This window comes from Fusarium pseudograminearum, chromosome 3, assembly GCF_000303195.2.
Source record: "Fusarium pseudograminearum CS3096 chromosome 3, whole genome shotgun sequence".
Classification (NCBI taxonomy): Eukaryota; Fungi; Ascomycota; class Sordariomycetes; order Hypocreales; family Nectriaceae; genus Fusarium; species Fusarium pseudograminearum.
In genome coordinates, this window is record NC_031953.1 from 22,362 (window position 1) to 44,720 (window position 22,359).

A 22,359-nucleotide genomic window follows, 5' to 3' on the forward strand; every position below is an offset into this window, starting at 1 on the left:
TATTTACTTATTTATTATATTTACTTATTAAATATATTATATTTTAATTAGAGAATTTCTTTAAGCTATTTTTAAATATAAATTAAAAAAGTCTTTAAGATTATCTTTTAATTATTATTATTATATTATTATATATTTTTCTCTTAAAATAACTAATATAATAGCTAATTTAATTAATTAATTACTAGCTAATAAGCTTAAATTAAATTTAAAAGTAATATAAATAAAAGATAATTATATTAAAATTAATACTAATTAAATAAAAGATTTAATATTATATTATCTATAGTAAATAAATAAAATATAATTATATTAATTAATTAATTATTTATTAAAGTTATATATATTAATAGTATAGCTTAATATAATAAATAGAATATTAGTTTTTTTAAATAGTTAAAAGCTTACTTTTAAAAAGGTTAATAGCTTATATATATATTAGTATTATATTAAGAATATACTAAGTAAATTAGTTAATAGACTTAATAACCTTTATAATTATTAATAGGGCTTAGAACCTGCTGTTTAATTAATTACATTATATAATAGTATTATATGTTACCCCTGTTATCGTTATCTCAAAGCGAACTTTTAGAACGTGGTTCGCAACTGCAGAGCATTGTTCCGAAAACTACTAGTTCGGTCTAATCCAAGTAGCAATATAAATTACATTCTCCCTTATTAGAAGAAACCGAAAAAACTCAATACATTACCAACTATTATACCAAATATCCTTCCAAGGTAACACGCGGCCATTTCGCCTTGTCTCTTGGTGAAATTATTATCCCCATAAAGCACGACTACCGTCAGCCGAAACCAGTGGTGCCAAGAATGGACTCCTCTGATTCTGAAGATAATGATACTTTCGTCATAGGAATCGACTTTGGAACAACATAACGAGCCTTATCAAACTATTATAAAGCGAATATAGCTAACTAGATGGACTTACAGGTATTCTGGCGTTGCATGGGCTAGCAAGGCCGACTTCGAACACCAACACATCAACCTCATCACCTCATGGCCAGGCTCTGGTTGCGAGGAGGGTAAGACTCCAAGTGAAGTCTACTACGAGGATGGCAAGATCACATGTGGATTCGAGATCGATGGTGACACCGATCCAATCAAGTGGTTCAAGCTCCTTCTCTTGAAAGAAGAAGATCTACCCACTGAGCTAAAGTCTTCCGAGTTCATCTTACGCGCTCGCAAAATGATGCGTGAGAATGATAAAACCGCCATACAGGTGATCTCTGACTACCTTCGGATGATATGGAAGCACACACTGCAGACTATCATGAGGGATCGCGGATCAGCCGTTGAAGCCTTGCAGTTTCATGTTGTCATTACTGTTCCAGCCATCTGGAAGGACTATGCAAGGCAGTATATGACTGAGGCAGCCAAGAAGGCGGGGATACTAAATTTTCGTACCGCTGGGAAAACAAGACTGACGTTTGCTCCTGAACCGGAGGCTACTGCCCTGTCGACTCTCTCTGAGCCTGGGCATCGGGTAAAACCCAACGAGGTTTACCTTGTCTAGGATGCTGGTGGCGGTACAGTTGTAAGTCCCATGATGTCTGTTTTGTCCTCGGTGCCTTTAATATAACATTCCAGGACTTAATCTCTTACAAGATTGCCTCAGTGGGTCCAATTTCTCTAGAAGAGGCAGTTGAGGGGAGTGGTAAGCTTACTGGCTGTCAAGAATGCTCCGATTACTGCTAACCTCGCATTGCTGCCACAGGTGGACTTTGTGGTGGTATCTTCATTGACCAATACTTCGAGGTCATCATCAAGAACCGACTCGGCCGGCAGTGGGACAGATTGAGTAGAGTAGGCTCCAAGGAACTACTAAGAGGAGAGTGGGAACTTTCCATCAAGCCGCAGTTCAAACCAACCAGCTCTGACAAGGAGTACTTGGTGTCTGTCCCTGCAGAGGCTTTTGACAAGGGAAAGGGCCTTACAGACATGTCAAAGGAGCCTCATATTAAGAATGGCCGCATTCACTTCAACGAGTATGTCCGACTCCATCTGGTACGGCGCCAGATTTAACGATGTTTATAGATCCCACATCAAGAAGGCCTTTCTGAAGGTCTTTGCCCAAATCGATATCCCCATCGATGCTCAAGTTCGCAAGGCAAAGGAGAAGGGCCAGAGCCTAACTGTTAGTATTCCACCTAAGCACAATTCTCGACATAGTCTAATCTTGATCGTGGCTTCTAGGGAATCATTCTTGTTGGGGGTTTAGGCTCAAGCCCGTATCTCCTTACCATCACTTAAAGCCTTCTCATCCAGTACCTTCTGCAACTCACCCCAAGTCTTGTAAGAAGCACTGAAGGCATCCTCAGGCGCACCAAAGAATGGCGATCCATCTAGGTATCGCCAACGTGCTACATCGTTATATCCTTGACTTAGTCCATGGATGCACCTTTCGATAGTGTAGGCATCGTTATTGATGAGAAACACGACCACGTTGAGGTTATGCTTGATCATGGTTGATAGTTCTTAGGCCGTCATTTAGAAGCTTCCATCGCCCATCAGCAGAATTGTGCGCGGATCCTCAATGCCATGCCAGTTGACAGCACCCGTCAGTTCCTTCTGAGCAAATTATGAAGGGATATAGAACTTTAAATGATACATGTTAATGATGTTATTTAATACACTAGACCGCGAAACTGCACCAAACACTATCTATCACCAGCACACTCCAATGTCTTGACCGAGCAAGACGAACCATTTTTACCTACTAGTCTACTACTGCTAGCTCCATTAAATACCGAAGGTTCAACATCAGCAGTAATTCTTTCCGGCAAGACTACCACTTCACGATCAGAATTCGTCGACAAAGCCACCTGGAGCATCTCCCTGAGTTTCTCACGTAGCATCGGGAGTACAGCTCTGCTATCCTTCAAAGTTCAACTTCTCTCCAACCTCGGCATCCCTAGGAGGATCAAATAATTCGATAGTAGGGTCATCAATCTCGGCTAGGAGCATGGCTGCCGACTTGACGCCTCGCATAGTGACGGGCTTCAGATTGGCCACGACCACGACTGCACGATTTTAAAGATCTGGCAGAGGGATTTTTCCGACAAGTCTGGAGCACACTGTTCGGATTGTTCTACCGAACTCTTCGTTCCAGCTTGTGTTTGGTGTACCGGGAGCATCACCACAGTGAACTATTGAGACATAAAGACTATCCGCATTCGGATTTTGCTCAACTCGTAGGATTTGTCCAACTCACAAGTCTATCATGCCCGGTTGAAAAGGTCTCTAGGTATCTTGCGAAAGCTTCTTCTTTGTTACCTTCTTCTCACCGCCTTGTGTATCCGCTCCGCCAAAACGTCCGCGCCATTCCTCCATCTTCTTCTCGTCAATCTTCCGGAAAAGGTGCTTGGGCTCTCTGATGCTGTGTCCCGGAAGTAGATCTTCCCCGGTCCATCGCTCAGGAATAGCCCGAAGAGGCGCGTTAAGTTGACACGCGATATCGGCGGAAATGGCTGGCATGAAGGGATAGAATAGCGCGGATAGAAGGTATACAAGGTTGAGTCCATAACCTACTACTGAGGCAACTCGATCTGGATCATCTGTCACCAAGGCCGAGCCAAAGGTGTTCTAATGGAGGTATTGATTACCACAAGCAGAGATAGCCATTGCTACGTCCAAACCTGCGCGTAGGCGCACGCCTTCCATATTGTCAAGGTACTTTGCCAGAAGCTCATTGACGTCTTTGCTGAGCGAAGCAAAAGATTCGTCGTTGTTTCCAGACCGATAGTCTGGGACACGACCGTCGAAGTGTTTGATGGTGAACTTGGTCAGGCGGTTGACAAAGTTCCCCAAATTAGCCAACAATTCCGAGTTGTTCTTGTACATAAACGACGTCCAATCAAACCGTGTATCACCCGACTCCGGACGAGACGAAAGAAGGTAGTACAACACCCGTACTAGCAGCATAGTTGCCAAACACGCCAACGCCTCGGGACTTGGAAAGCTTGCCGGCTTCATAGTTGAGGTAGTCTGTCGCATCGAGATAGTGGCACATGGTCAACTTCTCACCGGTGCCAAGCAGACTTGATGGGAAAACGATGGAATGGAAGGGAACATTGTCTTTGCCCATGAACTGATACAATTGCACGTCGTCGGGGTTCTTCCACCACTTTTCTCAGTCTGGGGAATGATTCGCTGTGATGGAGATGTAGCCCATGCAAGCGTCGAACCACTCGTAAAGTACCTTGTTCTCATATCCCGGAAGTGGTAACGCCGCTGGACAGGATTTCGATTTCCTCAACAACAAGATGTATAGGCCTGAAATTGAGCGCGGCCGCATCTGACTCACTTGACATGCCACAGCCACGGATCTGTAAAATGAATGCCTTCACAGAAAACTTCTATCCAGAGGTAGCCGTACTGAAGTGCATATGACTACTACCAAATCGTGCATAGATCCTGTTCCCATTGACGCCCTTCCACCGACTCAACACCTACATGGCAACCAGCGACAGTACAAGCGATACTAGAGACCTTTTTTGGTCTCTCACACATAGCCAAGGCAAGGTGCGTGAGAAAAAGCAGCAACAGTCTCTGGCCATAAACAGGCAACATCTTAAGGAGCCCAGCAAATTGGCCTGTCATGTGATCAGATTTCAGAGTAAACCAGATTCGTTTCGGCTGTCAATTCTGACGTTTCACAGGTGCCACTTGACAGGATTCGAAATGCTTCGGACCAGGGTAAGCCAATGCCCAGACAGAGTGTCGTTTCATTAATCTCACGGTCTTGTAGCTAGCTCATTTGTCCTTTCCTCACCAGGACTTCCAGGGACGATTGCCTTGGATACTTCATCTAACTCAAACTTGCCCTCATTACCCCAATGGCTCGATAGCATCAGGGACGGCTATGATATATCATACAATGGCCCCCTATGTGAAAACAGCCAATGTGGTAGTAGTGGTTCTGTCGATCATTTGAACGATACCAAAGACACGTCGAGCCTCAACTTCCAGTCCACATTGGTCAGAGAAGCCTCGATAGAACCTCCTGGAGGCGGCACAGGTGCCACGTATAACCTTCATGATCTAGGGAAAGAGTCACCGGAAGTGAAGCTGCGGTCGGCTTCTCGAAAGCCGAAAAGAACAAGGCAGAGAATATCTGTCGCGGTCAACGTGCAGCGAGCACGGAACTGTCACAATAACATCGAGAAAAAGTACAGGGCACGCTTGAAGCAGGGCTTTGAAAGGCTACTCGCCGTTTTGTATACATCGATGCCGCTAACAAGCTTGATAGGAAACGAAAGCAAGTCGCTTGATGCCGGTTACTGTTACAGCAGAGGGGAAGTTTTGGATGCCGCAATGCAGCGGATATTAGCATTAGAGGAAGATAATAGAAGACTCACATGTCGACTCCTAGAGTTAAGTGAGGCTTTGAACTGAACAGAGGAGAGGATGGCCGGTTATTGTATTGTTCTGGCGAGAGCAGGACAAGTAACCTACAGAGTTGATTCGGTCGGCTTTTTAATAAACCTCATCCTGAACTTTTGTCAGTAGGGCTCCACTCCCCGCAGTCTCCCCCTCTATTGAATTCAAGAGCACCTATTGGTTAAAAGCTACTGCAGAGTGCGGGAAGGCGACGTGCGCCAGCAAGTGGTGGATCCTCGGCATCACTAGCCCCAAAAAGTATTAGTTGGGTATGCGCCCATACACAGCGGTTAATTCGCTGCCAAGAATCAGGTTTGCTTCTAGATCTGGACCTATCATAAAGTTGCAGGATGATATAATCTTTCTCGTAATGTTAGACTACCTATTGACGACTTCAAAGATGCGCTTGGCACGGCTTCTGCAGGGCAGGCCTAGCGTGAACGAAGTCACAGCTGCAGATTGGACACGTGTCGTGTTGCGCCAAATACCACCCTGAAATACAAACAGAATGGAAGATATGGTCGCACGCGAGATGGCGGACTTCATCTGCATCGCTGAACTCTTCCAGGCAGATAACACTGTATAAGAGTAAGGGAACCTAAGCTGTTGTTCTTGGGCTCATGGGCTCGTATTAGACGTACCAGGTTATGCTAGGTGTTATGGTTGCCCAAAAAGCATGGCTTTGGTTAGAAAGCTCCAATTTCAAGTCGTAGCACTTCTTCGAGGGGATGGCGGCCTCTAATTGCGACAGGTTCCGTGTTTGGACGAGTATCTTAACTCAATAAAGGTTTCCATCAGCAGACCTATCATAAATATTCGTGTCATCGGATCCAAGGCAGATTTTGTGAATGTAGATGGGCTGCAGTCTACAGGTATCTCCATGATCTGACGATGCAATGACCGACTCAGCTTAACACATGTCACGATATGCATACCCGTTTAGGTTCTACTGGGCTGAAGGTGGGCGTAAATACCTGGTCTAGACCCTCATCCCTCCCTCGACCAGCTGCAGAAACTGGAAAGTGATTCCACAAAGCCAATTATTCAATCCATTAAAGATTGGACAAAGCCATCTGTACTGTGAGTGTGGCTTGTTCGTAAATCCACAATCCTGGTTTCAGGGTAGGTATTTAGAGTTTGTAAAGCCTGACATGATGGGGATCATGGTGATCATGGTGTAAAGGTTTAACCAATCAAGTAAACATCACATACACCACCTTGTATCTTAAGACCCGATGTCAGCCGCGAATTGGACAGGGAATTTCCACACCCGCCTTCCCAGGCACGTGCAGGCTAACTGCAAGGGACCAAAATTTCATGATACAGAATAAAAACCACTGTACATGCAGGCAGAAAGTTACAACATGCCCTGTGTCAGATCATGCACCCTTTAGTAGTATGTGGGCTTGAAGCTTCTTTTACCCTCAACCTTAACAGCAGGTCTCGTACTGAGGAAGGGCCGGGTATACCCCTTAGGGCCTATGATAGTATCAGAGTGACAGGAGCTGCACTGCAGTCATAAGAAGCCAGGAGTCATGGTTAATTCACTGGCGTATTTAAAGTTCATGTCAAGGACCGGTAATAACGTCTGTTCCCCCTGCCATAAGCAGCCATAAGTCACTGGTATTTCATTGGCGCTTTTAAGGTTTCTGTCAAGAATCGGTAACAACGTTCTTTCAGATAAACTCAATCTTAACATCACTTGATTCTCTGCTGACCATGTACCAATCCTAAATACCCGTTACTAAATGATATACGAAGACAACAATAGGGCGCGATGAAGATACGTACACGTGATATGATTACGTAAACATTACAACCCTCCGAGTATATATCGCACTGTTTGCTTCGCGGTTTCATCTCGATCTGACTTGTATGATTATCGACTGTACCTCATACTCGAGATTCAGGTTACCCACCCTAAAGCCAGTCACCCACTCCTAACGGCAACAATGGCGAGAGAAAGTGGTGTTGCGCACAAAGTGATTTCTGTTCTTTTGCGTCTTGCAGAGCTTGCCAGCGCAATAATTGTCCTCGGAATCCTCTCACGCTTCTGTTACCTTGCTGGCATTGCAGAGGCGCACATCGACGGACGTATCATTTATACTATCGTCGTCTCATGTCTCGGTATCCTCTATTCGGTATTCTTCTGCCCGCCATTCAAGAATATGTTCCTGGGCTTCCCATTTGACTTTGTCTTGTTTGTTATGTGGCTTGTGGCATATTGCTTGCTCCAAACGGTATGTTCTTCCCTATTCTCCCAACCAGGATAATTACTGATTACGTAATGTTGTTTTTACATCGTTTAGAGAACAGGTACTCATACATGCTCAGCTAATTGGTATTATAACTACTGGGGCTATTATTGGGGTCGTTTCTATCGTGTTGGACGTGTTAATGCAGCGGATATTGGCGATGCGGGTTGCGCCCCATGGAGAACAGCCTTGGCCTTTTCATTCATCGCGTGGTTCTTACACTTTCTTAGTGGTATCCTTGTAAGTCTCCATAGGATCTGGGCTCCATTGACCCATGCTGACACACAGAACTCTAGGGTGCGTATGTTTTCGTCACCTATATCAGGCTGGACGAGACCAAAAACGACCTCAGGCAACATGCCGAAAAGCTGACAAAGTAGGTTTCACTTCAACATCAGCCATCTTGTAATGGGAGTTATATGCTAACAATCTCTGCAACGAAGGCCTGAGCCTCGGGTTAAAGGCGATCGTATTCAATCAGTTTCACAGAGGGATAACGCAAGCGACGTCTAGATTCGAGTGCGTGGCAATGTACTGCCTGATAGCAGAGGTAGGACCTCGAGGATAAGAGGCCAGGATTGGCAAAAGTTGACAACATTGACTTTGTTGAAGCCACCACAGTTAGCTCCTAGTTTTGCAACGGTCCAACAGATTGGAACAGGGACACATTAGCTTACCAGCTGACACGTATTTAATACTTGATTTATCAACTTGTTATTTTCTTGAAGCCTCTTCAACTTCATCCATAACTAGGAGCTTGCTTGCTTATTTTATCTCTTTAGAACACCTAACACTTGTGGAAACACACCTTCTTCTTAATATATCCAATCGGTTAACTATAGGACGCAGGATACCGCTAATCACACAACTTACTGAAGAGACTGAAGTATTAGCTGTCTTGACTGTAACAAACCTCTTCTGTACATACAAGCTTCTCTGCTAATATCTGGTTAAGCAGAAGTATTACGCTATGAAGCAGATGGTGTGCAGTCCACAAGCTTTACGTGGTCTAAAGAGATTCAACGTAATACACTAGACTTATTAAAGCTAAGTTATCCCGTAATCCATCTACAATATTGCATATGTGCACTTTTATTTAGCTTTTTACAGTTTTCACATGTAAAAAAGCATGAAACTCAGTAACAGAGCAAAACCTGCTACCCCCTTCAATGGTGCCACAACCCCCACACCACTTTCAATGATTTGATCTGGCTCATAGATTCCTGGCACTGTGTCATTCGAAGTCCCATTCCAACAAAAGGTTTTGAAGCAATCTTCACACTGGGATGGTACAGCGGTCTTTGTTCGAACAAAGCTCCTTGCCAAAATGGCACAACCAATGCAGGCAGGCCAATTCTCAACAACCGTACCATTCCCCATAGTGGCGACATTGTATCCGTTCTGGATGACGTTGTTTCTATCAGTGTCGCTGTATTCAAGGTCAAATGTTGTGAAGTTGGATTGGGTCGTATATGGCGCGTTGGGGAGATAAATTATTAGCGGGCCAGTTGAGTTACCGCAGCCAAAGAATGTAGGCTGCTTATTGAGGCCGAGATTGACAAAGGTGTTCTGATCTGGGATTTCGGGGAAATCATTATTCTGTGGTGATGTGCCTTCCTTGGATCGTTGATAAGTTGCTACGAGAGCTGTGCCGTTCGGCCAACGTGTTTTCGTGTCAGCGGAGCCATCAACGGCGAAGATGGCATCGACCTTTCGCTCTGACAAAAGCAGTGGATGTAGTGGAATGTTCTGCAGGTCCTCTCCTCCATCAACGAGTGTCAAAATCGTCGTTTCAGCGTTGGAATTGTTTTTAGGGTTGTATTTGTAAAATGGGTTGGGCCAGTTGGCGATATCTCTATTCTCTTCGCCAATATCCGCCAATGTGTTATTGATGGCCTTGACTAAGAAGTCTGGAGAGTCGTCGGCCTTTCCAATTTGTAGAAAAGCCTGATTGAACAATGACGCTGATGTGCCCATTACGAATCCGACATTATCCACTCCGGCGATACAATGGCTGCCTCGCTTGAGAATACCATTATTGAAAGACGAGCCGACGTATTTCAGAGGTGCAAAGGCAGAAAGGCCAGGGTCATAAGAGCCCATTTCCCATGGGTTAAATTCCACGATGGTAGAGTTGGTGGCGATTTGAATTTGACCCGTTGTCCGTTCGATGGCAACGATGATGGGCATTGGCGTTTTTGCGGTGGCGAAATCGGTATCGTTTGCAATCGATGAGAATGTATATGCTCAAGCGATGTTAGTTACTCTCATCAATATGGGACCGGATGAAGGTTTACCTGGTCCTCCATCGCTTGCATTGACGAGCTGATACGACAAAGCTCTTCCCCAGTAATCGGTAATACTTTTGTTAAACCCTGCGTCCACCTTGTCGTTCACATCCTGGTATAACTGACGATAGTACTGTGACCGTCTTAACCCTGCTGGACCTATAGATTCTAGGTCAACAAAACGTTCTACAGATAGAAATGAAGCTTTGACAAACCTTCGATAATGGAGTCATCGAACTGCCAAAGAGTCGATAGAAATCCAGCTTTTGCAGAAATGATGGACTCAACCGATGTGAAGTTTTGCGTGTACAAGCTTCCAACTGTCCAGCTACCTCCAGACAAACCGCTCAGGTATGTCGTAGCCTGAAGAATGCCACCCAAGTGGCCTTTGCTGCTGGAACCGGTGGTCCGATTGTCAAACGCGGCGATAGCACCAGCACCGTTCATCATGGCTCTATAACCACCGCCTGAGATAGCAATCCCAATTCGTGGAAGGGCATCGTCGTCACTTAGGATACTATCCAGGTACGAGTCTGTGTCTAAGTTTCCGATATCGAATCTCTTTAGGATATTTCTCAACGCGGCGCCCGTGTTTTTATCACGTTGTTCCAGCCATTTTGATTCCTCGGATGAAAGATTGGCTGCCGGACGTATAGTAGGTCGTATTTCTGGGCAAGAAACTTGACCTGGAGCGTAGCCATCAGGTGCATTTGGGGCTCCCCTCAGGCCAAGAAATGGTAAGACTTCAGCATTGGCGAAGGCTGAATGTTGAACTGGAACATGCGTTAGATGGGGTGTGGATCTTGCGCAAGATTCACTTACGTGTAGCTAGAGCCAGCAATACCACAAAGTGGATCAGTTGAGTGAAGAACATGATAACAGATTATCCTAAACTCAGCAATATACAACTCCACGAATATCCTTCGTTGAATAAGTGAATAACTTCAAGAGTAACAGCAGATTGAAAGGAAAACCGACGGTTTTTGAGGCTGCGAATAGACCTTACACCGCATGGCCAAACAACGACTTGTTGAAGTTCGCCACACTGTAATTGCATGTCATAGTGTGCGTCTACCGTCATAGACTTGTGCTGCACACTGTTACGTGGCCTTATCATCACGCACCTCTTCCAAACCCGATAAGGTTTGCTATTAGATACATGCTGGACCATGTCCCAGCCACCGCAACTGGGTACATGGTGGTGGTGTGCCGCCACAACGTAGTGCATTAATTCAGCCAAAAGCATGGTCTCTTTTATTATCACATTTGAGTTTCAATTTGAGACAGGAATACGGCATTCACCTAATGGTGACTTATACCAGTCAAAGGTTCTTCGGCACACTTCAAAGAATATTTAGCAGCAGCAGCTAACACCCCACCATCTTCCATCCCTCCATCTGTCTTTTGGCTAGGTTCTAAATGTGTTACTAAGGACGCGCATCTATCCCATGGAGAGCTGACTCACCTAGTACAAAGACAACAACAGCTTGATTGCCATGTCCACCCAGAACGTGCACCTTGAAGTTAGGGATGGCCGACGCAGCACTAAACTTGTTCACACCAACATAAGGCAGGCTCCATGTAAATGCCACTTCGTTTCTTGGTCCGAATCCGACGATACGGTACGTAATTGAACCTTCGATCTTTCCGCCTAAGTGGTTTGATTTGCAACGCAACATACCGCTCTCGCCAGCAAGAATTGTTTGTGGTGGTGGAAGGTCCGGGCCTTTGATAAAATGGCCATGTGTAAGAGTTGGCCATTCAAGCTCGGTATTGAGTTCTTCGTTGGTATGGTTTAGAATCACCACGAAAAGCTCCCGAGTGGCCATGGTGTTGAGTGATTCCAATAGTTGATCTGAAGAGGTTCGGTTGTTCAAGAGCAGGTAGTAGCTACCGACATTCGTACTGTGGTCTACTAACTTACGATGCGTAGGAGAAGGGACTTCTATATAGTTTGTTGCCCTGTGTTTGAGGATGTTGAAATTGGACCAACGGGGCTTGTAAGCTTGATGTTGAGGCTGGTTCCAATTTCCTAAGTACTCTTACAAATCTCTTGACGTGCATCATCAGCGTCATCAACCCATCATGTTACTAACAATGCTCCGAGGTCCAGACCCTGGCCAATTTTTGATATAATTTCCCTTCCCATTCCTTATCTGCAAATGATTTGTCAGATCATGCTACTCATGCAACTCATAGCAAACATGTGGAGGTCGACATTGATGCTGGTGTGAGGGGTAGCAATGGCGACCGATCTGGGCTTCTAGAGGAAATTTGTGATTGGCCTTTGAAACCTTGGATGTATGGTATCATATCAGCTGTGTTATGCTAACTAAGAAATTACAGTGCTATGACTCACTGAGATTTGCACGCGAGCCTCCAAGCAAATGTAACCACATCTGACTGTGCCGCATCCGTTTGGAAGCGGAGGCACGGAGGCACTTTAGATTCTCTGGTTTAACACCAACACTTGAGCTAGAGCCCAGACTCTGGAAGAAATCTTGTTATTACGACAGACTTTGTCATCTTCTAACACTTGCAGACCATCTTGGATCTACCTGTTCAGGGTATTGGTAATGGACTTAGTCGGCAGGATAAGGAAAGCCTTAATTGTGCAAAGTACCATTCCCCAATAATGCCATGGCCAATAGCTCGTTACGTCAAGAAGATTTTTCTTGTCGGGGAGGAATGAATCTGCAGTAGTGGAGCGGCTAAAGAATTGAATGACCTTTCAGTCATAGTTGCAAACCGATGGAGGAATTGGTATTCTAGTTGCTGTCCCACGGTGAACCTACCACATTCAGTCCCGATGGCACCAGATAAAGATCGCCTTTAGGGTACCCAACACTGGGGACCTCGACGTTGAAATCCATAACTCAATCTGTTCCGATTTCAGATTCGATCTTGAGATTTTCTTTTTCTTATTGAAACGTATCCCAGGTAGCGACCCGCCATGGACATCGGTCAAGCAAATACCAATCAGCATTTGCATTCCAGCATTGGCAGTTCTACTGCGCATAGAGAAAAACTACCAAAGGACAATGACACGAACGGTCGCAAGTAGGTCATAACACCGAATGGACGGCGATTGATGGATACACTTCTACTAACACGGGAGATTCTTATCTGGGGCAGAAGTTGGTGGTTCCTCTCCACAGCATTCCCGATGATTGCTGGCACTTTAGGTCCAGTTGCTTCAGCATTTAGTATCTGTTCATTAGCTGAGCCGTGGCGACAAAGCCTTGTTACTGGGGCAGATATACAGAGTGCCGTGGATATTCCTGATCCTTCATGGTAGGTCTAAATCGTAGTCCGTCTGTTATTCTTTGCTAACGCTCTAACTTAGGTTAGTGGTCATAGAGGCTATCCAACTCTTGATCGGTATCATTGCGAATCTCTTCCTTCTTCTCCACATGGCGAGACGGGTCCGTTTCGGTTTAGCTCTGCCTATCACGATAGTTGGATGGTACGAGAGCCTTTTAATATTTGGTTCAATACTCATTTATTGCAAACAGGTACACCTCTTCAATTTGTCGCATCGCTCTCAGCGCTACTGCCGCTCGGCCGTTCAAAGACAAAGGACTATCTAACGAAGATGTCATCTGGTCTCAGGCTTTCTACTATGGCATGTTTGCGGCTATACTCTATTTTGCCGATGCAACACTCCTTGCTTTGACCTTTTGGGGCGCTTATACGAATCGCTATGAAAAGAGCCTGCCACTAACTGTAAGTCAACGCACCCTAATGCTTCAGAGCATCTTACTCCTGATATACCTGCTTCTTGGAGCCTATGTTTTCTCTGAGATTGAGTCCTGGGATTACCTTGATGCTGTATATTGGACAGTTGTTACGCTTTTTACTGTGGGCTTTGGGGACTACCACCCTACGACTGACCTTGGAAGAGGACTCCTGATTCCGTTCGCACTAGCCGGGATTATATCTCTTGGCTTGGTCATCAGCTCAGTCAGGATTCTGATTCTTGAGAACGCGAGGAGATGCATCAGGACGAGGATAGACAACAGGAAGCAAGACAAGTTTATCAAGAAGATGATTCTAAAGGGTGAGGGTTACACATTGGATCCCATTTATGAAGACTCGCAAATACCCCGTGGAAGGTCAATCGAAGTGCAAGGACGCGAGTTTGAACGCCGTAAAACTGAATTCCAGTTAATGCGGAGAATTCAGGCCAGGTCTTCCACACGCAGAAGATGGGTTGCGATGGCGATTTCGACGTTCTTGTGGCTGTCTCTATGGTTCATAGGGGCTTGCGTCTTCCAGAAAGCTGAGGAGGCCCAACAAAGCTGGACATACTTTGATGCCATTTATTTCTGCTTCGTGGCCTGGACGACAATTGGATATGGGGATTTATCGCCAAAGTCTAATCTCGGAAGATCCTTCTATGTCTTTTGGTCTCTTCTTGCTCTGCCAACTATGACGATTCTCATATCAAATGCCAGTGATACTGTGGTTAGGACTATCCGAGATGGAACTATTCTCGTCGGAAAAGTTACGGTTCTGCCGGATGATCGTGGATTCTTGATGAATTTGAAGACTATTATTAACAAAATCACATTTGGCAAAGTCTTCACATGGAACACCAATAAACCTGATAATAGAGGAGCATCTTCAAAAGCCACTGGTCAACAATTGCCTACCCATCAACCTCTTTTCGCGATACTGGATCCACAGAACACTCAACCTCGTGTGGACTTTACCTCTCGTTCGCAGAATAACGTTGGCGACCTTCCCACACAGGTTCACCTACAACTCCTTTTGATATCCGAGATTCGTGAGATTTTGGGCCACCTTAAGGAGACCCAGCCTCATCACTATACTTTCGAACAATGGGCCTGGTATCTCAAGCTTATCGGAGAAGATGAGAGTGATCCAAGAACACATGGCAGCGTTCACCAGCAGGAGTGCGACCATACTGTCTTGAGAAAATGGTCGTGGATTGGAAGTCAGAGCCCTTTGATAAGTACTAATGGGGAGAGTGAATGGATTCTGGGAAGGCTGATGGAAAGGCTTCAGCTGTCGTTGACAGGAGAAAACAAGGGTCAGGAGATAAGATAAATTATCGAGGTACAGCAGCGTGTTGGGTAAGGTTATGTGTGGGCAAAGGAGTCATAATGCCCTTTGCAAAGTGTAAATATCACCGAAAATCTTATCTGATCGTGTTGGGTAAGGTTTGAGAGACGGTTGTACGGTGGAGCTACAAACGATTCGCTAAGAAGGCTAATGTCCTAGTTACAATCTCTAAGTGTCGAGATTTGAGACAATGTTACCTCTTTAAACACGTGCATGACGTCCATACCTTCGAAACATTTCTTTGGCCCTCTGAACTCCCATCCTCCAAAGGGCTAATCTGAACAGTGCGTAAAGCAAAAAGGTAGCAGCGATGTTGAAAATGACATAAGCAAAACCAAGTGCCCAATCTCTCCATCTGTCCTGATAATACATACCAGAGCGAGCCAAGACCTGATCGGTATCTCGAATAGGACAATAAGAACAATCATCTGTAGCCTCAGGGTTGAGCAGCGCTCCTGATGCTCCTTGGTGAATGTATTGCTGCATGTATGACCCACAGCTCTCACCGGTTGGAGGCTGGAAGATAGCAAGCTCAGAATCGGAGCAAATGATTGTATCACCGGCAAGCCCACTAACAGACACGCCGCCAACGAGATATGTCATGGGCGAAACGCGATACATAAATATCCAGAAACCAGGTAGAGCAGTTGGAGTTTGAAAAACACCAGCGAATAGAAGCATCATAGAAAATAGGACTGTTGTCACGCGACCAGCTGTAGTCGCATCGGGCAATGGCGCAATGACCATGGCTGCAAACGTACCAACAAGGATGTAAAAATAAACAACAAATAGAAGAACCAGCCCTTGGTCTTCAGAAGAGCGTATTCCGAAAACTGTGTAGTTGAATATCGCAAAGCTGATTATACCAAGGATAATATGATATGGGATTTCCGCGATGATGTTGGCCAGAATAAGAACAATCCATGAGTACATATTAGAATGACGCTCACGAACTTCATAGATAGTACGTTGCATGACAAATCTCGGCATAATCTGCAACACCACCATTAGCCGTGTAGATTTCTGAAGGTCGCAAAACTCTACCTGTTGCACTAAGCTGCTAAACATGGCACAAACCATGAGAATCGAGAAAATGGCGTTTTGGATTCCAATGATAGAATTACTAGGTTGGAAAAACGAAAAGCCGATGAATAAGGTGCCTGCGACGCCTAATGCAAATTTACTGGCAATGTATGTTGGTGACCGCCAGTTTTGTTGCATTGCGCGTCTCAACACGATTGGTACCTGCAAGATCAGGGGGACAGGGTAGGCGCCTCGTTGTTGGTCTTGAACATCGTGTTCATGTGATGATTTGGAGGTTGACGAATGTGAAATGCGTTCCAGCTCAGTTTCCACTGAGGTAGCCTCTCGGGAGGTACTCCATAAACGAGGCCAGTCCAACTCATCATCTTTGGAATTACCAATCATATCCAGAATATACTCTGCGGGATTTTCGTCGTCGGTACACTTCCGTGGTGCGCGTTCATTGAAATAACCAACCACCGTGCCCGAACTCTCCCCAATATCTCCAAAGTAGGCAACCTTGCCACCTTGCGCCATAAGCAACAATTTATCAAACCTCTGGAACAGCATAGCACTTGGCTGATGAATCGTACACAAAATCCCCAACCCTCCCAAGGCTAACTTTTGGAGTAGGCTCAATATTGCTTCTGAGGATTGGCTATCGAGTCCTGAAGTTGGCTCATCCAGAAACAACAGCAGGGATGGCTTTCCAACTAACTCGACACCAATACTCAAACGCTTGCGTTGCTCTGCATTAAGTCCCTTGCCAGGGAATCCAACAATAGCATCAGCAAACTCGTCCATACCAACCAGATGAATCGTCTCTTCCACAGACTGAAGCTTTTGGCTTTTTGGTATATTGCGAGGTTGTCTCAACATCGCTGAGAACTGTAGCGCTTCACGTACAGTTGTACTCTCAAGATGGACATCTTGCTGCTGGACATAGCCAACATCAGTCTTGAATGACGCCGGTAATGGCCTTCCATCAACACCGAACTCGCCATGGACTTCACCAGAGGACATTCTCTGAGAAAGGGCATTGAGTAATGTCGTTTTTCCAGCCCCCGACACGCCCATCAAGGCGACAAGGGAACCTGATTTGACCCAGCCGGACGGTCCGCCCAGGAGCCGCCTTGAATTCCCTTTGATCATGACATCGAAGATCAATTTCCTCCAGTAGAAGACGGAGTCATTTGATTTTGTGTATGTCGGTTTGCCAGAGGTAATCTTGCTTGGTGGATTGTTGATCATCATCGGTTGCTCTATGTCAACCCTGGCTTTGAGTTTCGCGTCGGTTTTTGGAACACGGCCGCGTAGAAAAACTGGGACTTCAATGCTGACAGAGGAGTTCACGTTGAGCTCTGTAGCCAAAAGGTATATGACCAAAAAGAAGAATAAGAAACCGAGAATAATACCCAGGTTGCGCCACAGATGGGAGTAGCTGTAATCAAAACTTGTTTTAAACCATGAATCCCCATTAACATAAATTTCCCCAGCCACAGATCCAGGTACGGGACAAACAAATGTCTCGCCCACAAGGTTTGGATAGGAGGGCACAAGGTTGGAACAGGGATAGTCAGTCCCATGAGCTTGATTAACAAGCAAAGCCTCAAAGGCATAAGCGAGGGGGTTTATATAAGAGATCCATTTGAACCATGGGTGCATTTCAGGACTGGGAATGACAAAGCCTGTATAGGTAACGAGTGCAAGTACAAGAAACCCAGATATTGCCATAGCCTGAGGAAGGGAGACTGTTGTAGCAGCAATCGTCCGAAAGATCATAGACATAGCTATAGTAGTAACAAAAACAAAGAGGAAAAAAATAAAAAATTGAGATGCAGTTTTTGCAAGACCAGAGAGGAAGTAGAGAATGACATTGAAAAAGACAGCAACGACGAACTTTGTAGGAATGTCAACTAGAACACTTGCAAACGCATCAGCAGACGGTCGATAAAAAGCATATGACGACTGTCTAGCCATAACAGAGCGCCCTTTGTAAAGATTGTGTGTGTCTGTCACGGCCATAAGAACGTTGAGAAGGACTGAAAAGAAGAGCACAGATCCGTAAGAGAAGAACGCGTCTGTAGTCTCTGGGGTGCCGTAGAATATTGATCCTACAACAAGCGCAATGACAATCTCTCCAATCAGAGTTGTGCAGGTTGATGCTTTGTCGTTCCAGATTTGCTGTGTTGCTCTTTTTGCACAAAGAGCAATTTGCATTGGGTATGAAATTGTTTGTGAAGCTTTCTTCAACATTCCCTTTGCTTTCAACTTCCCGCGTATCTCCTCAAATCGCTTTTGCGTAACGTTGCTGTTTTCATAAAAGTTCTTCTGATACTCATCAATCTCTTCCATCAATGTCGAATACTCAGGTGAAGCTCGCCAGTACTGCTCAAACTCTTCAGAGGTTCTAGGTACTGAGCGCTCTTGTCCAGCTTTGGCTTGCCTTTGTTCGGGGTTGGTTATTGCGGTTAGAAAGTCTCCGGTTGTTTGCCTTGGAAGGCGATACCAACCCATGCGTTCAAAATAGCCTGAAGCTAGAGAAATACGACCGAAGAAGATTCCTCGCCCTTCGTAGAGGACCAATATTTTATCAAACAGGTTAATTATAGATTCCGACGATTGGTATATGGCTGCCGCATTAGATGATTGAGTTACTATAACATGATTAGTGAATCGTCATAACTTTAGCGTGCATGGTTCATACAATCGGAAAGAGTTCGTAGGCGAGCAATGAAATGTAGCGCAGACTCGGCATCCAGGCCTCGAGTAGAATTATCCCACGCCGATATAGCAGCTTCAGAAAGTGCAGTCTCAGCAATGGAAACCCTTTTCCTTTCCCCACCAGAAACTCCTCGTACATAGTCATTTCCAACAATTGTATGCCTGGTGTGCGATAGACCAAATATCGTCAACATGACTTGGACAACATGGTTTATTCTTTCTTTGCGTGTTATTCCTGGAAGCCTTGCCCGTGGGGTCCGCATAGCAGCGGCGAATTCGAGGGTTTGACCAACTGTTAGGTAGGGGAGGTGTTCGTCTACTTCTTGGTTGTAGATTAACTCGCCTTTGAAGTCCCGAGACATTACTTGGTGTGGTATGCCTAGTCTTGTTAACTATGCATTGCGATGTGCCTGATGTTTGCTGTACCTGAGTAATGAAGAACGGAGGATGAGTTGATCTCCAGACTTTGCATCTCACCCGCGATGGTCTTTAGAAAAGTTGAACAACCACTACCGGGACGGCCTAGGACAAGGAGTAGCTGTCCCTTCTGGACGACTCCATCAAGGGCAGTAAGAATACACCTGGTCTCCTTCGAGCGGAACCAGGACCGGATATTGAACGACTGGGTAAGTAGTGTCCATAGAGTATCTTGTTGCTCAACAACCGGGCCACTTCCATTAACAGACAAATTTTTGAAACAAAACCCGGAACGCGGTGGAGTTGGAAGATTGAGTCTGCTCCGCAGGTTGACGAGTGCTTGAGACCATTTTTCAAAGTCAAAGGTTGGGTTCAATGGATTCAGAGTTTCATCCACGAGTCCTAACTTCTGTAAAATCGCGTCTTGAGACTCATCTTGGCGACTTTGGGGAGGATGCTGGGATGTGGGGATGTCTATCAAGGCAGGATCGACAACTTCGTGATGCTCCGTAGCCTCTGACTGTTTCTTGCTTGTGTTCATACTGCTTATCTGTGTACACTTTATAAACACAAGAATATTGTAACGTAAGAGAGGAAAAGAAATTCAAATGATATATCCCTTCGCGGCGATGCCTGTTCTTATTAATGGGGTAGCTTGAACAAAGTATAAGGTATCTACAGAGGTACATGTCAGGTCTACCAATACTTATCATATGATTAAGAAAAGGATTTTCAGTAACCACTTCGTCGATAAATCGGAATGCTTCTGAACACACCCTCCTGAGCTGGTGTAAGTTAACGTGGCGGCCCTGCCGTTACGTGTGGCTGCTTATCGAGGGAATAGAATAATCTCATTATGACGTATTAATATAAACTCTAATAGCACAAGCTGAAACTGGACCTAACCTAAAGCAGGACAAGACTCTCGGCACGTCTTTACATTAATCCGAAACAAACAAACGCGCTCGCTTGTCTCATTGCAATCCACTCTAAACATCTAATTAATTCCAGAACATCCCAAGATCGCAAAGCATATAATTCTTTCTCGTTTCAAGCAGCGCTTTTGTTACATCCTCTCTAGATATTACAACAAACAGTATTCCGACTCAGCATGATGGAACTGACCATCAAACTGTCAACGGTAAACTTCTTCGCCGGCTGCTGGTCCGCATCGCCTTGAAAACTACTACACACTTCTTCAACCAAAATGGTCCTTGTATACCAATGAACTGCTCTTACCTTGAGTGGAATGACAAAGCAGGTACAAGGTAAGGGTCTAGAGCGCTCCATAGAGAGGGTCCAATCAAATTATTCCGATGGCTTCGGGCTTTTTGACATGCATGTGGCACCCACTCTTCCAGTCCCTCGTCACTTCATCATGGGATATAAGCAGTAAATAAGGATGTGTCATTTGTCAAAACCCGAGACCATGCATTAGGCTTAAAGTTTATCGTCGGTATTACTTTGCCAACTCTCTATCAACACCTGTCCAATTATGTAAGAGGTAAGCAGTAGAGCGTTTGAAATTACAGATTGGCCAATAGAACTTAGACAATTTCCCCCACTCCCAGGAAGTAGAAGCCCCAATCTGTGTAACCCACCTCACCAGCATATGCATCTGGACTCGTGTCGGATGACACGGATTCTTCCACTACTTTGTGCGCCGCGTCTTTGATGTATCTTTGTATCACCACGCAACCACAGCTGCTGTGTTGAAGTATTTCGGACTTGACCATGAACGCCTCGTCCTTCAAAACACTGTAGTAAGCAGAAAGTTCTCGATGCCGCGTTTCTGCCTCCTCCAATTCCGTTTCTAGTATCTCCTGTTCATCGCGCTTTCGTCCACGGCATCTTGCCGCAGCTACCCTATTCCGTTCCAACACTCTCTTATATCTGCCAGCTTTCATTTTGTCGACCGAACCCTCGCCTTTTCGCCAGGACAAGCGCTTCCTTCCCGTAGACAAGCTTTTAGCCTGCTTATGATCACTTTCAGATGACCCCGCACCCGTATCACAAGATGTAGCAGAAAGGGGTGTCGTCTCTTCTTCTGGCGAGTATGGTTGTTGTTGTCTGTCGTGAGGGGTTGGTCCGTAAGGGAGAAGTCCGTAATCAGACGGCGTCGAGGGGAAATTTCCGAAATTTGTTGTGTGCATCCATGCCTCTGTGGAATTCGAACTTCCATACCACCCAAGATCTCGATTTGACGATGGTGCTAGGTGGGAGCTGTCACATGTGGGTGGAAGAAGAGGGTGTGCAGAAACGTTCCATGGCCCCTCCTGTGGTAATAAAGGAGGATTGAGTACAGTATTGCCAACCAGCTGATGGGCTCCCGTAGTACTATTGCTACCAGGTGGATCAGTGAATTCCGTGATCCAAACGCCCGGCAAGGGTTCTCCGAATTCCATGGTTGCTTTCAATCTCGTTATCTGTGGTTTCAAATATCCGGGTACTGGAGGCAGTTCTCTGGTCTCTGTTGAATGGACCTCTGAATATCGAACTGATACGTTGATATTCAGATGAGACGATTGGTTGAGGTCAAGCTCGGCAACAGTGAAGCATTGATGGTAATGATGGTGTGTCTGGCTGTCGATCGTCCTTTAATAACTGAGTAGTGGGTGTTGAAAGAAGTCCGTTCGTAAATCACGAGAGTAACTTTCGACTTTAATACTTGAAGAAACTGTGTTCTTACCACGTTGTCGTACATGACAGCGATTGACAAGTGATAGATTGACATCAATGTACCATCGTCAACGGACCGTTTCAAGTAAAGCTTGGCTAAGCCCTAAACCCATAAAAGCCATATTACCGTCCACTGCTATCCCGCCTGTATTTCCGCTTCACGCTTGGGCCGGAGATAACAAGCCCTGTACAAAAGCTAAATATCAATTGAGTCTAGCCTTGTCACATTGCTTTTTACTTTTTTCTTTTTTCCCCTCTCACCTAATTCCATTTTCGTTCAGGTACAGAGCCGCTAAATCCAAGTGGGACTAATAAGCCCCTCGTCCAATTTAGTGCTTATGAAACAGACAGGACCTAACAAATAAAGTTTCTAGATTCCGTATTGCCTCGGAACTTACACATGCCATTTGCGCCACACGAGGATGAGGAGGCATATCTGCAGCCTAGAACTCCGTGGACCTCGGACCCAATACTAAAAGGCGTTA

General features: G+C 45.2%; 8 protein-coding genes across 8 annotated transcripts, besides 2 other annotated features; 4 read left to right on the top strand and 4 right to left on the bottom strand.

Moving 5' to 3' along the window:
* Window positions 1-140: a repeat region.
* Window positions 141-149: 9 nt separating this feature from the next.
* Window positions 150-380: a microsatellite.
* Window positions 381-396: 16 nt separating this feature from the next.
* Window positions 397-2,490, top strand: FPSE_11091 (uncharacterized protein; the record flags this gene model as incomplete). Its single annotated transcript, XM_009264208.1, has 8 exons — window positions 397-418; window positions 952-1,504; window positions 1,535-1,555; window positions 1,609-1,675; window positions 1,736-2,006; window positions 2,056-2,155; window positions 2,240-2,313; window positions 2,430-2,490. Coding segments are annotated over 8 exons (1,169 nt in total), but the record flags the coding sequence as incomplete, so codon positions are not given.
* A 402-nt stretch (window positions 2,491-2,892) lies between these two features.
* Window positions 2,893-3,993, bottom strand: FPSE_11090 (uncharacterized protein; the record flags this gene model as incomplete). Its single annotated transcript, XM_009264207.1, has 4 exons — window positions 2,893-3,041; window positions 3,233-3,236; window positions 3,295-3,566; window positions 3,624-3,993. The coding sequence occupies 4 exons, from the start codon at window positions 3,991-3,993 to the stop codon at window positions 2,893-2,895; spliced, it is 795 nt and encodes a 264-aa protein (XP_009262482.1).
* Window positions 3,994-4,473: 480 nt separating this feature from the next.
* FPSE_11089 (uncharacterized protein) lies at window positions 4,474-5,415 on the top strand (the record flags this gene model as incomplete). The annotated part of the gene is made up of 3 exons (XM_009264206.1): window positions 4,474-4,542; window positions 4,680-4,716; window positions 4,769-5,415. 3 exons carry the CDS (start codon window positions 4,474-4,476, stop codon window positions 5,413-5,415), a joined length of 753 nt encoding a protein of 250 aa, XP_009262481.1.
* A 1,937-nt stretch (window positions 5,416-7,352) lies between these two features.
* FPSE_11088 (uncharacterized protein) lies at window positions 7,353-8,408 on the top strand (the record flags this gene model as incomplete). Its single annotated transcript, XM_009264205.1, has 4 exons — window positions 7,353-7,640; window positions 7,710-7,895; window positions 7,952-8,031; window positions 8,384-8,408. 4 exons carry the CDS (start codon window positions 7,353-7,355, stop codon window positions 8,406-8,408), a joined length of 579 nt encoding a protein of 192 aa, XP_009262480.1.
* A 360-nt stretch (window positions 8,409-8,768) lies between these two features.
* On the bottom strand, window positions 8,769-10,817 carry FPSE_11087 (uncharacterized protein; the record flags this gene model as incomplete). Its single annotated transcript, XM_009264204.1, has 4 exons — window positions 8,769-9,901; window positions 9,953-10,102; window positions 10,159-10,716; window positions 10,766-10,817. The coding sequence occupies 4 exons, from the start codon at window positions 10,815-10,817 to the stop codon at window positions 8,769-8,771; spliced, it is 1,893 nt and encodes a 630-aa protein (XP_009262479.1).
* Window positions 10,818-11,245: 428 nt separating this feature from the next.
* FPSE_11086 (uncharacterized protein) lies at window positions 11,246-11,772 on the bottom strand (the record flags this gene model as incomplete). The annotated part of the gene is made up of 2 exons (XM_009264203.1): window positions 11,246-11,358; window positions 11,409-11,772. 2 exons carry the CDS (start codon window positions 11,770-11,772, stop codon window positions 11,246-11,248), a joined length of 477 nt encoding a protein of 158 aa, XP_009262478.1.
* A 1,124-nt stretch (window positions 11,773-12,896) lies between these two features.
* Window positions 12,897-15,016, top strand: FPSE_11085 (uncharacterized protein; the record flags this gene model as incomplete). The annotated part of the gene is made up of 4 exons (XM_009264202.1): window positions 12,897-13,003; window positions 13,079-13,237; window positions 13,290-13,409; window positions 13,459-15,016. 4 exons carry the CDS (start codon window positions 12,897-12,899, stop codon window positions 15,014-15,016), a joined length of 1,944 nt encoding a protein of 647 aa, XP_009262477.1.
* Window positions 15,017-20,742: 5,726 nt separating this feature from the next.
* FPSE_11084 (uncharacterized protein) lies at window positions 20,743-21,600 on the bottom strand (the record flags this gene model as incomplete). Its single annotated transcript, XM_009264201.1, has 1 exon — window positions 20,743-21,600. The coding sequence occupies one exon, from the start codon at window positions 21,598-21,600 to the stop codon at window positions 20,743-20,745; it is 858 nt and encodes a 285-aa protein (XP_009262476.1).
* Window positions 21,601-22,359: the final 759 nt, after the last annotated feature.